Below are 12489 nucleotides of genomic sequence, written 5' to 3'. Positions count from 1 at the left end.
TGATTTCTTTTAAATACTACTCGTATGGTAAGATGATTTTTTGAAAAATACCCTTATACTTTGTATTTTTTTTAAATGCCCATATTGCGAGAAGCTATATTTTAAAATACTCATTTGGTAATTACTAATCAGACCCTACACAACCGTCCAACCCTTTGTCTCTATCTTAAAATATATCATGTTTGTGTAGGTCGTAGCTCTCATCCACCATCTTTACAAATAAAATTTTCCTAAAAGTTAAAATTCTTTTCCTCTATATCCTAATTTTTTCCATTGATAGTGCAAATTTTAAAATGTATCCTCTCGCAATGTGGGCATTTTTAAAAAATAGTGATACTGGTATAACGGTATTTTTCAATTTTTTTTTTTTTGAAAAGATACAAGTAAAGTTTAGGGAACTCTTCTCTCAAGAGTATACCCTAAACTATCTAAAGTAACTAAATAATTTAAAAATGATCATATGATCAAAGAATGTATCTTAAAGTACCAATTTGACAAAAATACTCATAGTTTTATGAAAAAAGAGTTAACGTCAAATTAGGAGGAAGATGGAGAGCGATAAAGAATAATTGAGTTGGTGGGGCCTTTTCAATTTTTCAAACAAAAAATAAACAAAGTTAATAAAATTGGATGGAAAATGTAACCTATTGGATGAAAAATGTAACCATGGTTAATTTGAGGTCCTTAGTAGATCAAAAAATTGTTGAAGTCCTTGTTAGAAAAAATTCTCATACTTTAGGTCCTTATTGGGTAGTTAACTCAGACTTATAGTATATGAATGATTTATATTACACAAGTTATTAAAAGAGACGGTCTAATTTTATGTTAAAATTAGACTAACTTAAGTTTATCATTTTATTCAAAAAGCCCATCACTTTATTCAAAAAGCCCATTACTTATCTTCTTTCTATTGAGCTTAATATGTTGCCTAATTTTAAATTAAAATTAGACGGTCTCTTATAAGACCATTTATATTAATTTCTTATGAAGGGTAGCTATGTAATAAACTCCTTGGACCTTGATTAAGGATGATTTCTAGTTAAAAATCCTACTACAAAATAAAATCTGAAATTTTAGTCCATTTTCTTGTGAAAAAAGAGAGAATTAACAAGAAAAATAGATCAAAAGAACATTCAAAGAGCTAGTATGGCAATGGCAGAGATGGGTATTCACAATTCACTCTTCCATAATTGTTGCCAAATCGAGCTATTTTCCGGCACAAATACGCCGGAACTCTAATAGTGACGGTAATAATTCCTCCTTTTTATTTATTTATTGCCTTTTTTGGGTTTGCTTGATTTAGCATTTTTTATGCCATTTTCATGTACTATGACTCGAGTTTGTAAAGTTATCTACTTTCGACATGGTTTCAATTTTGTGCGATTTATGGGATTAATTGTGTTTGTTCTTTGTTTCTGCTAATTATTTTTGATGATAAATGTGATGATGGGTTGTAGCTATATAAAGAATGGTGTTCAAAGATGCGGTTTTTGGAGGAGTTGGAAAAATTGTTGAAAGATGATGTAGAGTTTTCTGGGATTTCTTGAATTGGAGAAATAATGAGTGGCTTTTCTTCATGTTACTTGACTTTAATTCACAGTGAACATTGCTATTTGATGTTTTTATATGAATGCAGAAGATGTGGAACTTGCTTTTTCTTTGAATCGATTTGGTGATGTAAAATGAATGTGATGATGACTAATTCAGCTCTTTATAAGCTTCTTTTGTTGTTTGTCCATGATACTTAGGGCGATACTAGGAGTATCTAGGGCGAGATTTAGCAAAACTCAATTTGTTTGAGGCGAAATTGTTACATTGATTTGGACTTTGGATTTCAATTTATTTCCTTGCTATTTCCTTATAAACAACTTGTGCTTGTTTGTTTGATGGGGTTTTAAGATCAGTTTTGATAGAAAATTTCAGTTCACTCGCATATTCATTGTGAAAAATGGAAGGACATATCATTGACATTCCAAATAAGTAGACTAGTAGATGTTATGTTTGTTCTATTCAACGAAAAATGAACATAATGACCAATGCTTTAATGCTTTATATAGATTGATTTGGTGTTGTTGTGACTCAGTTTTCAGGATCTCATAGGTGAGGTGAGATATGATAAAAATAATGCTTCAGTATCTTCTGCATAATTTAAGAGTCATTGTTATTTGGGACACAACCTACACTTCGGGCGTGGAAGCTAGTTTTTTTGGATATGATGGTCTGGATTGAAAACAGACACTAGCATAATGTTATAATACTATATAGCATTGAATTGTGACCTTCAATTAGGGAGCTATTTGGTGGGCATTCTATTGCTCATTATGTACTTTTGCTTGAATCAATGCATGATATTGCTATAGCTGATCAATTCTTTAGTATTTGTCCAACTTGAAGTTTTTCTAATCAATTCAATGGGCTGAAGCTGCCTATTTCACTTTTATTTCTTTGTTTCTTTCTTCTATAGTTTCTTCCATTTTCTTTTCTTGTCATTCTTCTCTGAAATTTTCCCTTTCGGGGCATAGTGCTGACCACGTAGTCCAGAGGGTCCTTTTTTGTCCCTATAAAGACTGTATTGTTGGGCAGAAATTCTTACATATCTATATTTTCCATTAACACTGCAGCTGATTGATGGATTTTAGGCCTTGCAGAATGAATTACAAGGATAAGTTTGGCCACTCGAAAGGCACCATGAATCTTTTGTATCTTCTTCTGAGCTTTCTGAGTTTAGAAGCACTATTTGTTTTGGTGAGGTTTTCTCGATACTCATATATGATAATATTGGCTTAAGTGTCCATTGCTGTTAATTGTTTGTGTGTAATGTTATAGGTGTGCTGTTTATATAGAAAGATATGTTTGCAGGAAATTTTAGATGGAAATTCGCCAGGCTGATGCTTCTTTACTTGTCTACAGTTATAAAAAAGGTAATTGTAATGTATCGATGACTGAGGTGGTAATATAGTTAACATCATTCTTGCTGGTGGTTCACTGGTTCTATTTTCTTTTATTAATTTTACAATACCTAACCAATTAAGAAGATCACTATCCCAAGTGCAGTCATGAGTCAATCAATGGTGATTATAGTATTTTGTTGCTCATTTCCTCTGCATTGTTTGTATATTTATCTGGTTTTATGTCAAATACCTAAACTATTACCATCTTTCGGAAGATTTTCCTGCACAATTTATGCAAAGGGTGCTTGATATCTATCTTACTTTTTATAGACCCTTAGGCCTTCATTTTATTATGGTCTGGCTATTCTGTAAATGGATGTCGCAAAGGTTTTGAGCAGAGATGTTCTTATCTGATGGTATTAGTCTACAGCATCAAGGAGAGGTTCATCATCCAAAATTCTGGACAACCAGTTTCGTGGTTGGTCTACATCCTTCTTGGGTTTTACATTACTAAACATGGCCATTTCTTTCTTCTACGGAAAGAGAAGAATAGCAAAACATTCTTATTAATTCTAAAAGCTCAAGTTTTAGATGAAGTTAAATAATCGTGTTTGCATGTCAACATCTTCGTCAGATGGCTGGATGATGAGTTGTTTTGCTCTGTTTACTTGGTCTACTGGTTGGCTTGTCAGTTGGGTCTCTCTAGAAGACTAGATCCCGAGTTCAAGTCTTCATTAACGCATAGAGTCTTCCTTGTATCCTACCTCCTCACTTGATAGGATCTAATCGGATTGGCAACCTGTGATAGGTTCACGGCAGTAGGGTAGGCACCATATTACCTGATGAGATAAGGAACAGTTGTTAGTTGTACATGCAGTATTGTCGAATATGATTTGAACTATTAGGGATTTTAGGGGGGGGGGGGGGGGGGGTATTAGTTTTGTGATGTTCTCTCTTCTTAAGTATTCTATATAAAATTTTGTAGCAAGACTTTCCCCAGTTCGTGTTCTTCTTCAGTATTGTGCTATCATCTCTGTGTGACATATGTCACCACCACCAATACAAAACAAAACTCCAGATCTGCAGAAATTATTTTTCTTGTAAAATGCCAAATTAAAAGTATAGGAGGGAATGTTGGAAATTCAAGACTTTGAGCTGAAATACTGATAAATGTTCTATGACTACTTCATGAGATTTTTAACCTACTAGGTACTTTATGTTCATTTTTTTAACCTCCCTTTTTTCCTTTCATTCTTTGATTGCCTCCCATTATGAGTATGGAGCCTACTTTAGCTCAAGCATATGACCTTTAAGGGAGCTATGCAGTGCAATATAATAAATTTTCTTTTGTTGATCATTTTGTATATTTTACATTAGATTTAATCAATTTTGTAATTTGTTTGGGGGGGGGGGGGGTTATGACTGTAATTTCTTGGATATTTTATTGCAAAGGGAGCTAATCCGTCGAGATTATTTTCCTTAAAAATCTATATCACTCAAGCCTTACAAATTTTCCAAATTTGTTTTATTATTTTTATTATATTTCTCATGATGCAATGTCATATAAACCCTGCTTGGAATTTCTATGAATTAGCATTCTAAACCTTCTTCTCTCTCAGGCATACTTCTTGCTGCAGCTTTGGTGGTGGTACTCACAAGAACTGTAACTCAGCTGGTATATCTCTGTCATGATATATTATTTCTTTTTGCTTGCTGTATTAATTTTTATTAATAGATCTGAATTGTAGATCTTAGCATGGTTTGTTCCTTATACATGTGATGCTATTTTCTTTTACCATGGGGCATGGGCATTTTAATGATCAAAGGAGCTAATGAAGCCTAAAAATGATTTGCCTTTAAAACCTAAATTACTTAGACATGGATTAAGTGTCTACTCGAATACGGGTGTCCAAGTACCCGACTCCGCTATTTTGTAGAAAAAAAGTCAAGTTCTAAGTTTAAAATGAAGTATACAAGTGAAGTGTCGTGTCGGACACGACTCGACACGTTATTTTTGAGGTAAATGAAGGTGTCGGAGTGACATAGGTTAAAACTGTTATAAATTATCTTTTTGTATTTTATAGTTTTTGATCTTGCTTTGGAATTAGCATTGATTACGTAAAAAAAACAAGACTGATGTCGAGAATCCTCAATTTGAATTTTTCCCTTTTTTTGTAGATCTTGTGTTCGATCTAATTTTCATTCCCCTTGTTATCATTGTGAGGGAGGAACCTTTGACGTTATAGTGGCCTTTGATCTGAGAATATAAAGATTGATTCGTTGTACTCTGATCTACTGTGTTATTCTGCTTATCTATAATTATGTATCACTGTATATCTATACATATATTCATGTTCTGGTTCAGAAATGGTAAATGTTGCTTCTAATTCACATTTGATGTCTGCAATATCGTGAAATCTAGATTTGGTATTTGCTGTTCTTACAATATGGTAGTCTTTTGAGTTTTAAGTACACAACTCATTGTTGACCTTCAAGAGATGTTTTTGCTTTACATATATTTTTGGGACGAAGCTCTTCAAATAGTATTGAAATAATTATGAGATTCAATGAAGTTAAAAGATAAGGATCTGGAATGCTGTTAAGCAGAATTTCTGTTGCGTATAACACTATATAGAGGTGATTTGGCTCCGTCACCCATCCTTACTATGATATGTCATTTATCTTACTGCTTCTCTGTGGATTTAACGAAGATATTCTAAGACGTGTATGGAGACTATCTTTGAAATATTCTGTTATGTAAACCTGACTTTGATGTCAGCCATCTTGTTTGTCTTTCAGCTTTAATTCAAAATGTTCAACGTGCTTAACCTGAAATCTATCAATGTAAAGTGTCATTTCCAAAGGTTTAACTTAAAGTTGAGACCTAGGACACAACTTACCGCTGTCCTGTAGTTTACCTGCTCACCCATAAGCAAGATATAACGAAAGGATCGTATGATGAAAGTTGTCTTCCCTTGGTTTGCGCACAATAAGTTGTGTTTCCAATAACTCAACAATGGAGAACTTATGACCCTTATAATATCCTCTTTGGAGTTTTCCTTATTAAACCCCTTAGGCCTTAAGAGTGACAGAACGTATAGGTAAATCTTCTCATTACTAGAGGATTTCATCATTTTCAAGGTGAATAACTTTTGGCATAACATATGTTGTTTTGTAAATATGACATTTTCCCTTATCTCCTAATTTTCTTTTTGGATAACTCCATAGTCCAAATATCTCTTTTCTTGTACAAGGGTTTCTTGAGCCTGCACTGCGGAGCATTATGTTACTTAGGTTTGGGAACTCATTAGACACAGGTTCGTCTCCGAGTGTCAGCCTCATTTATTTTATGAATCTTTTTCCATGTTTACGGTTCAAAAGGAAGTGTCTAAGTTCCATACCGGTGTAGAAAATCGAGGATCAAACATAGGTATTTGGGGTAAGATGAAGAATCTGAGCAACACGCGCTGAGCATTAATTTTAACATAAGAATGACACTAGGGTAGATTCCTCAGCCTTTTAGAAAGATGATCTGATTGAACTATCTCCCATCATACTACTTCTAATGGGTAATCTGGTGTGTTTCTTAACCATCCCCCCCCCCCCCCCCCCCCCAAGCTCCAGAAACTGAAGTTAGTTTCCCTTTGATTGCTCAGAGTCTCCGAAAGGAGCAATTCTCATTGAAGATCATACATATAAAGAATCTAATTTGTTCATTGTTTATGTACTTTGTAGTACCTTGTTCTCCTATTTGCTGGCTTGCACAAGTTCTTGTCCCTTTATTTGCTGCCTGGTTCTTTAATCTTTGGTACATGTGGACTGTGGTTGTTTGCTTCTGAGCATCTTTATGCTGGCGAGTTTTGTGTCAAATGGATCCAATGTTTATCGACAGATCTGAATTAGTTGTGGACTTTTTAACATGATTTCTGTCAGTCTAAGTAGTTCAAATTTTCAGTTCTGAAATTGTTGCAATTGGAAGTTGATGGGAAGTCTGCTGGCATAAAACAATAACTCATACTCTGCACCAATTGTCATTTTTGAACATCTCTTTTCTTTGCTTGATCTTCACGTGTGATGGATCACTAAGAACATGTCAAACTAAGATCTTATCAATTTGCGAATTATTCTTTACTGTAATCCCTAATTATAGAAGCAGAACAATGAGTACGTATCGCTGACTGGTCTATTTATATTCCTTATTGAATGTGCATAGTGAACAAGAAGTAGGTTCAAAGGATGTTGACGTAAACAGTAACTATCTGCTCCGTGCTCTGCATTTATTCTATACCTATGTCTCTTAAGTTGTAAATTATGCTTGTATTTTTGCTTAACCACTGCATAATATTCGGATAAAAAGTGAAAAGAAAGACTTGTATTAATAACTACGTCCCTTCACTAGTAGAAAAGTGTAATTTGTCTCTGCATTAGTAGCTTTTGCAATTACTATGTCTTTCTCTTTTGCTTCATGCTGTCACAACTAGCAAGATTCTATTATCATTTGCTATCTGATTGTTTCCCTTTCTGTTTTTGCTTCACCTTCACGTAAGATGGTGGATGTCAATTTGTGATCATCCTAGTTTGCAAAGTCTTTTTTCCTGTAATTCTAGAACCAGAACTATGAGTATTTATTGCCGACAAATATAGGAGATTTGGCAATTTATGTGCATAATGAGCAGGAAGTTGTTAAAAATCAACTGACATAAAACACTACATCTGCTCCCCACAATTCACACCTCTGTCTGTTAATCTGTAATATGCATGAATTTTTCGTATCCACTTGTTTTACGTTCGTTCCTAGGAAATATGGAAATAAAGGCTTATATAAAGACTGTTCCGAATGCCTCATTTGCATCTAGAATATCAACCTATTAATTTTTTTGTTTCATGTTGTGACAAGATTATTGTCATTTGCTTTACCTTGACGTGTGATGGATCACTTGAAATATTCTAATTTGTGAACATATCAGTTCTCAATTTCTTTTTATTTGTAATTATGGAAGCAGAAACACGTATACTTATTGCTGACTGATATAAGAGATATGACCAATTTCTATTCCCTGAATTTAGTTAGCAAGCACATGGCTGTTATGAACATGGCAATTCCATCTGAGTTGAACGAGGATAGGATCAGCAATCTTCCGTGGAATGTCCAAGACATTATTTTTGGGAAGCTACCATTAGTTGATGCTGTGAGGACTAGTGTTTTGGCAAAGGAATGGAGATACAAATGGCTTTCCCTCTCAGAGTTTACCCTCAATTCTGATGTAGTTACTTCTGTGCGCAAGGCTGGGGACCTTAAATGGGAGATAGTTGCTAGTATCATCAACAAATTCCTGATTCATCACAGCGGCCCAATCAAAACATTTTCCCTGAAGACATATTGTCGCACACATTATCCTGATATGTATCAATGGTTTCAGTATCTCTCAGAACAAGCTGTCGAGGTATTAATATTTGAAGAGTTCTGCAGGGAACCCTTTGAGATGCCTTCACATCTGTTTGCGTTTAAGAAACTGAAGTTCTTGTTCCTGATGAACTGTTCTTTACAAATTCCATCTACCTTTGGAAAATTCAACTCTCTGAGTGAACTCATCCTCAGAGAGGTTTCAATAAATGATGATGATGTTGAGAAGCTCATTATTGGCTGTCCTCACCTTCTCAAGCTGACATTGCTGAGCATATCTGGGTTAAAACAACTAAGAATCCGTTCATCCAATCTTGCTGGATTGCTGATAGACTGTGGAATTCAAGATATTGTTGTTCGATTTGCTCCATCTTTGGTTATGATCAGTATTGCTATCGCTTTCCTGGGGCCAAGAATGGTGATCACTCTCAATTGGTACAGTGTTATTCGCTGTTTGTCCGGTTTGATTTCCCTTGAAAAACTGATTTTATCTGGAGACTTTATTAAGGTAATTCCTTCTCCCATTTTGAACTTTTATTATTAATATAAGAGGTTGTGGAGTGTTTATATTAAGGGTAACCTAATTTGTAACTGTATTTGCATGACATGAATTGCTGAAAACAAAAAGAAGTTCATCAAAATTCAAGATCTAATAAATCAAATAATTCAAAACGACTCTTTATAGGCAATTCTTGTAGTTTTGGGAAATATACGGTTATATTGGGGATTCTGCAGAAAAATAAGGTGTATTTTGGGAAGTTTATTTTTTTTGCATATCACGGTTATATCTTGATGTTTCTCTATTTATTATAGCTGACTTGAATGTAAATGTCTTTTCTTAGCACTTGGCCAATAATTATGGACTTGATAATTTTCCATTGAGGAATGATACTCTTACGTCTCTTATCCTTCACAATATAAGATTCGACGCGATTGAAGTGTTCCGGGTTGCCCTTTCTCTGCTAAGCTCCTCCCCAAACATCAAAAATTTCCGCCTTGTTGTATGTGATCACTTTCCTTTTCTACTTCTATCTTTCTACCAGTTGCTTTGGAATAATAGTGTACTACTTCTAGTGTGACTTTTTATCTTCTACTTGTGCTCTAGGTTGAATCAGCCAAAGGTCCGAAGCTGATCACAAATTTCTTTAAGGAAATTCGAGGACAATTCTGCTTCTCTGAGCTCCAATCAATGACAGTGGTATATCCTATGAGTGTGGGCATGGGATCTACTATGAACTTTATCGAATTCGTTATTGCTCATTCCCCAAACCTCAAGTTTTTAAACATCGAAAAGGGAGGGACAGATATGAATGATATCCGGGCTGCCAGGATGTTTGCGCGGTTCAATAAATTATGCCTGCATGCTGAAATTCATTATAAACATCGTGAGAGGCTTCTTCCTTATGTGTGATGATATCTGATGAACGAGTTGGTGGTTGGGAATCAAGCTCACGAGTCATTGCTTCAGCAAGATGATCTCTGGTAGTAAGAGAAACTCTTTAATTTGCTTTATAATGCAATCTTGAATAAGTGTAGACAGTACTCCGATTGCTTCACTATTTAAACTTTGAAAGTGTAATATGTCGTTTTTTATCCTCTCTTTAGTACTTTTCACTGGTGGGAAGACGTTTTTATGTTATGTTATTGTGTTTTTATGAACTACCTTTTGAGTGAAAATCCTTTGGAGGTGTTATTTGATGCAGGTTTATGAAGGTAATGTTTTTGTATCATGTTAATGCTGACATAACGTGATTTTAATCGTTTTCGCTGGATATGGTTAGTTCTCAAACATGGTAAAGCTATCTTCTTTTGTGAATATTACACCCCTTCCCTTGTTGGCTCCTTAGAAAACATTTTAAGGATGTCTATGTGATTCTATGTGTAGCATGATCTATTCAACCGTCTGGGTTTCCTTAAAAAAATAAGGGAAGTATAGCAGATCTACAGTTATTGGTTCATTATTCAGGATTACTGATAAGAGATTAGAGTTCTTGGGAGGAGAGAGTTCTATAAGTCTATAACTTTAATCCACCAAAATGTTGTGGATCGTTGCATGATTATAGTTCACTGTGCAACCTAGACATGGGGTAATAAGAGTTGATTCAAGTGGTAAGCAACTTGATGTCGCTTAAGCAGAGGTGGTTAAGGCTATGTGTAGGGTGAAATATAAGGATCTATTTCTATTAGTTCGTGCAAAGAAAAAAAAGAAAAGAAAACCTAAATCTAATTAGAAATATAAAGAGATTAATTCTATTTGGTGTTTTTTTCTTCTCCAATTCTCCAAAAAGCCCCATTTATAATTCTTTCGCCTCTTCTATTTACTAAAAAATTTAACCTTTACAATTTTATTTTAGCACAGGTCCCCTAATTTTATGAGACGGCCCTGCGCTTACGAAAGGTCTCGAGTTCGAGACTCACCGTAGGTAGAAACTCTTGTTGGGAGACTCACCCACCAAAGCCAGGTGTATGACCCAGGTGGCCAGGTCGGACCCGGATATAGTCGGAGCAAAGCTCCGGTGAATTGGGTGGGCAGCCAAAAAATTCCTCTAGACTACTAGGGAGATTACTATGACCACCATAGTGCAGAAGTGTACGTGTATTCTTCTTTGCTATATAAATCCTCAATTTGTATATGCACACATTGTGACATGTTAAGATATCCCATGGATTTGAGGACCCACCATTTTCATACTTAATTCCCATCATTCTTTGCAAAATTGGAATGTAAAGAAAATTACTTTGGGATCGAATTATATAGAACATGTAGTGACAATAATAAATAGAACAAGATAAGCACCCCTTAGGCCCTTACATAGGACGAGAAGCAAACAGCCAACTAATAAGTACGATAATTGTTGTAGTATTATCATGTTACATAACACTTGATTGGAAAAATGAAAAATCCACCTGATCTCATTCTCTTGGGAGGAAGAAGGGTATGTCTATGTGGTGATTAGCTAGGAGCATTCTTCACGGAAGTGCGTGTTTTGTTCATCGAGGAATTGGACACCCTCTTGAGCCCCAATAACGGGGTTATCTCGTAACTTCTGTGGAGCTTTTGTTAAAAACTCGAACGTCGTATCAGCAAGCCGCAGGCAGTTCCCAACGCCTTGATCATCTGTAACTGTAAGTGTGATTTCCGGTAGGCCGCACTCGGCACGCGTGTTTGTTATGCCACCATCAACGAAATTGGAAATTTCCACTGGTGGTGGGTGTTATGGTCTTGCTACCTCAGCGCTTCACGCTGAGTGTCAAACTTTGCTGTGCGCCTTAGAATGGGCAAGGCGCCAACACCTAACCTTAACTACCTTCTTCACGGATTGCTCTAACCTCATTACCGCGCTACAATCTCCCATGGCTACCCCATCCACAATCTTCTGGACTATCAGTGCAATTAAGGAGATTGCCGCAACCTTCCCCTGGTGTTTTATCGTAAAGGTAAATCGCCAACAAGTTCAGGCTGCCCACGATGTGGCCCAAATATGCGCTCGAACTTGTTTGCAATTTACCACAACTTCTTTAGTTTTTCATTAAGTTCTTTACTTTTGTTCTTCCACCTTTGTCAAAAAAAAAAAAAAAAAAAAAAAAAAAAAAAAAAAAACGAAATTGGAAATTTCTTGGGCTGCACCAGAGGGATTAGTTGGCATCACAGCTATGATATATCCCGAAAATGGGAGCACGTTGTCCATGAACTGCAGGCATGCTGCAGGTATTCGAATTGGTTTTGGTTCTATAGCCAGACTGTGTGCAACATTTATACTGCTGTTTAGCACAATTAGCACCACCACAAACATCAGCCTAACCACCTCCTGATTTTGCTTCATATGCGCCATTCTAGTATTTGTGGTTAGTGAATGTGTATTGTGTACTTGAAAGTCGAGGCACTTAATGAAAATGATATCTCGAGCCTCTCTTCCATTAATTTAACACAAGACATCATAGATAGAATAAAATCAACTCGTTTCACAAACAAACCGGATAACATTTTTTCCTTGTGGACACATATGGGAAAATTCAACTCGAAAAAGGCTATAAGTTCTCTTGTCATGGAAAAGGGTGGAGAGTCTTGGGATTGGGTTTGGAAAGGACCGGGTCTACCAAAACATCACACGTTCATGTGGCAAACTAAATGGAATAGAATGCCAACGAATGATAACATAAATTTTAGAATTAATGACCACTCTAGGTTCTGTC

The 12489-nt window shown here is 35.6% G+C and overlaps 1 protein-coding gene across 4 annotated transcripts; it reads left to right on the top strand.

The window, feature by feature from the left end:
• The first annotated feature begins 984 nt into the window (after positions 1–984).
• Positions 985–9957, top strand: LOC104907400 (F-box/FBD/LRR-repeat protein At1g13570). 4 transcript variants are annotated; one of them, XM_010696337.4, is made up of 7 exons: positions 985–1247; positions 2622–2745; positions 2860–2921; positions 4511–4566; positions 7959–8803; positions 9138–9296; positions 9401–9957. In XM_010696337.4, the coding sequence occupies exons 5-7, from the start codon at positions 7970–7972 to the stop codon at positions 9704–9706; spliced, it is 1299 nt and encodes a 432-aa protein (XP_010694639.2). In that variant the 5' UTR covers positions 985–1247; positions 2622–2745; positions 2860–2921; positions 4511–4566; positions 7959–7969; the 3' UTR covers positions 9707–9957. The 4 variants fall into 4 exon arrangements, with proteins under 4 accessions (XP_010694639.2, XP_010694627.2, XP_057248746.1 ...); XM_010696325.4 differs by having other exon boundaries at positions 2827–2921; XM_057392763.1 differs by lacking the exon at positions 985–1247 and having other exon boundaries at positions 2018–2745.
• Positions 9958–12489: the final 2532 nt, after the last annotated feature.

This window comes from Beta vulgaris, chromosome 2 (genome assembly GCF_026745355.1).
Source record: "Beta vulgaris subsp. vulgaris cultivar EL10 chromosome 2, EL10.2, whole genome shotgun sequence".
NCBI classification, from domain to species: domain Eukaryota; kingdom Viridiplantae; phylum Streptophyta; class Magnoliopsida; order Caryophyllales; family Amaranthaceae; genus Beta; species Beta vulgaris.
This window is presented reverse-complemented; position numbering and strand designations above follow the sequence as displayed.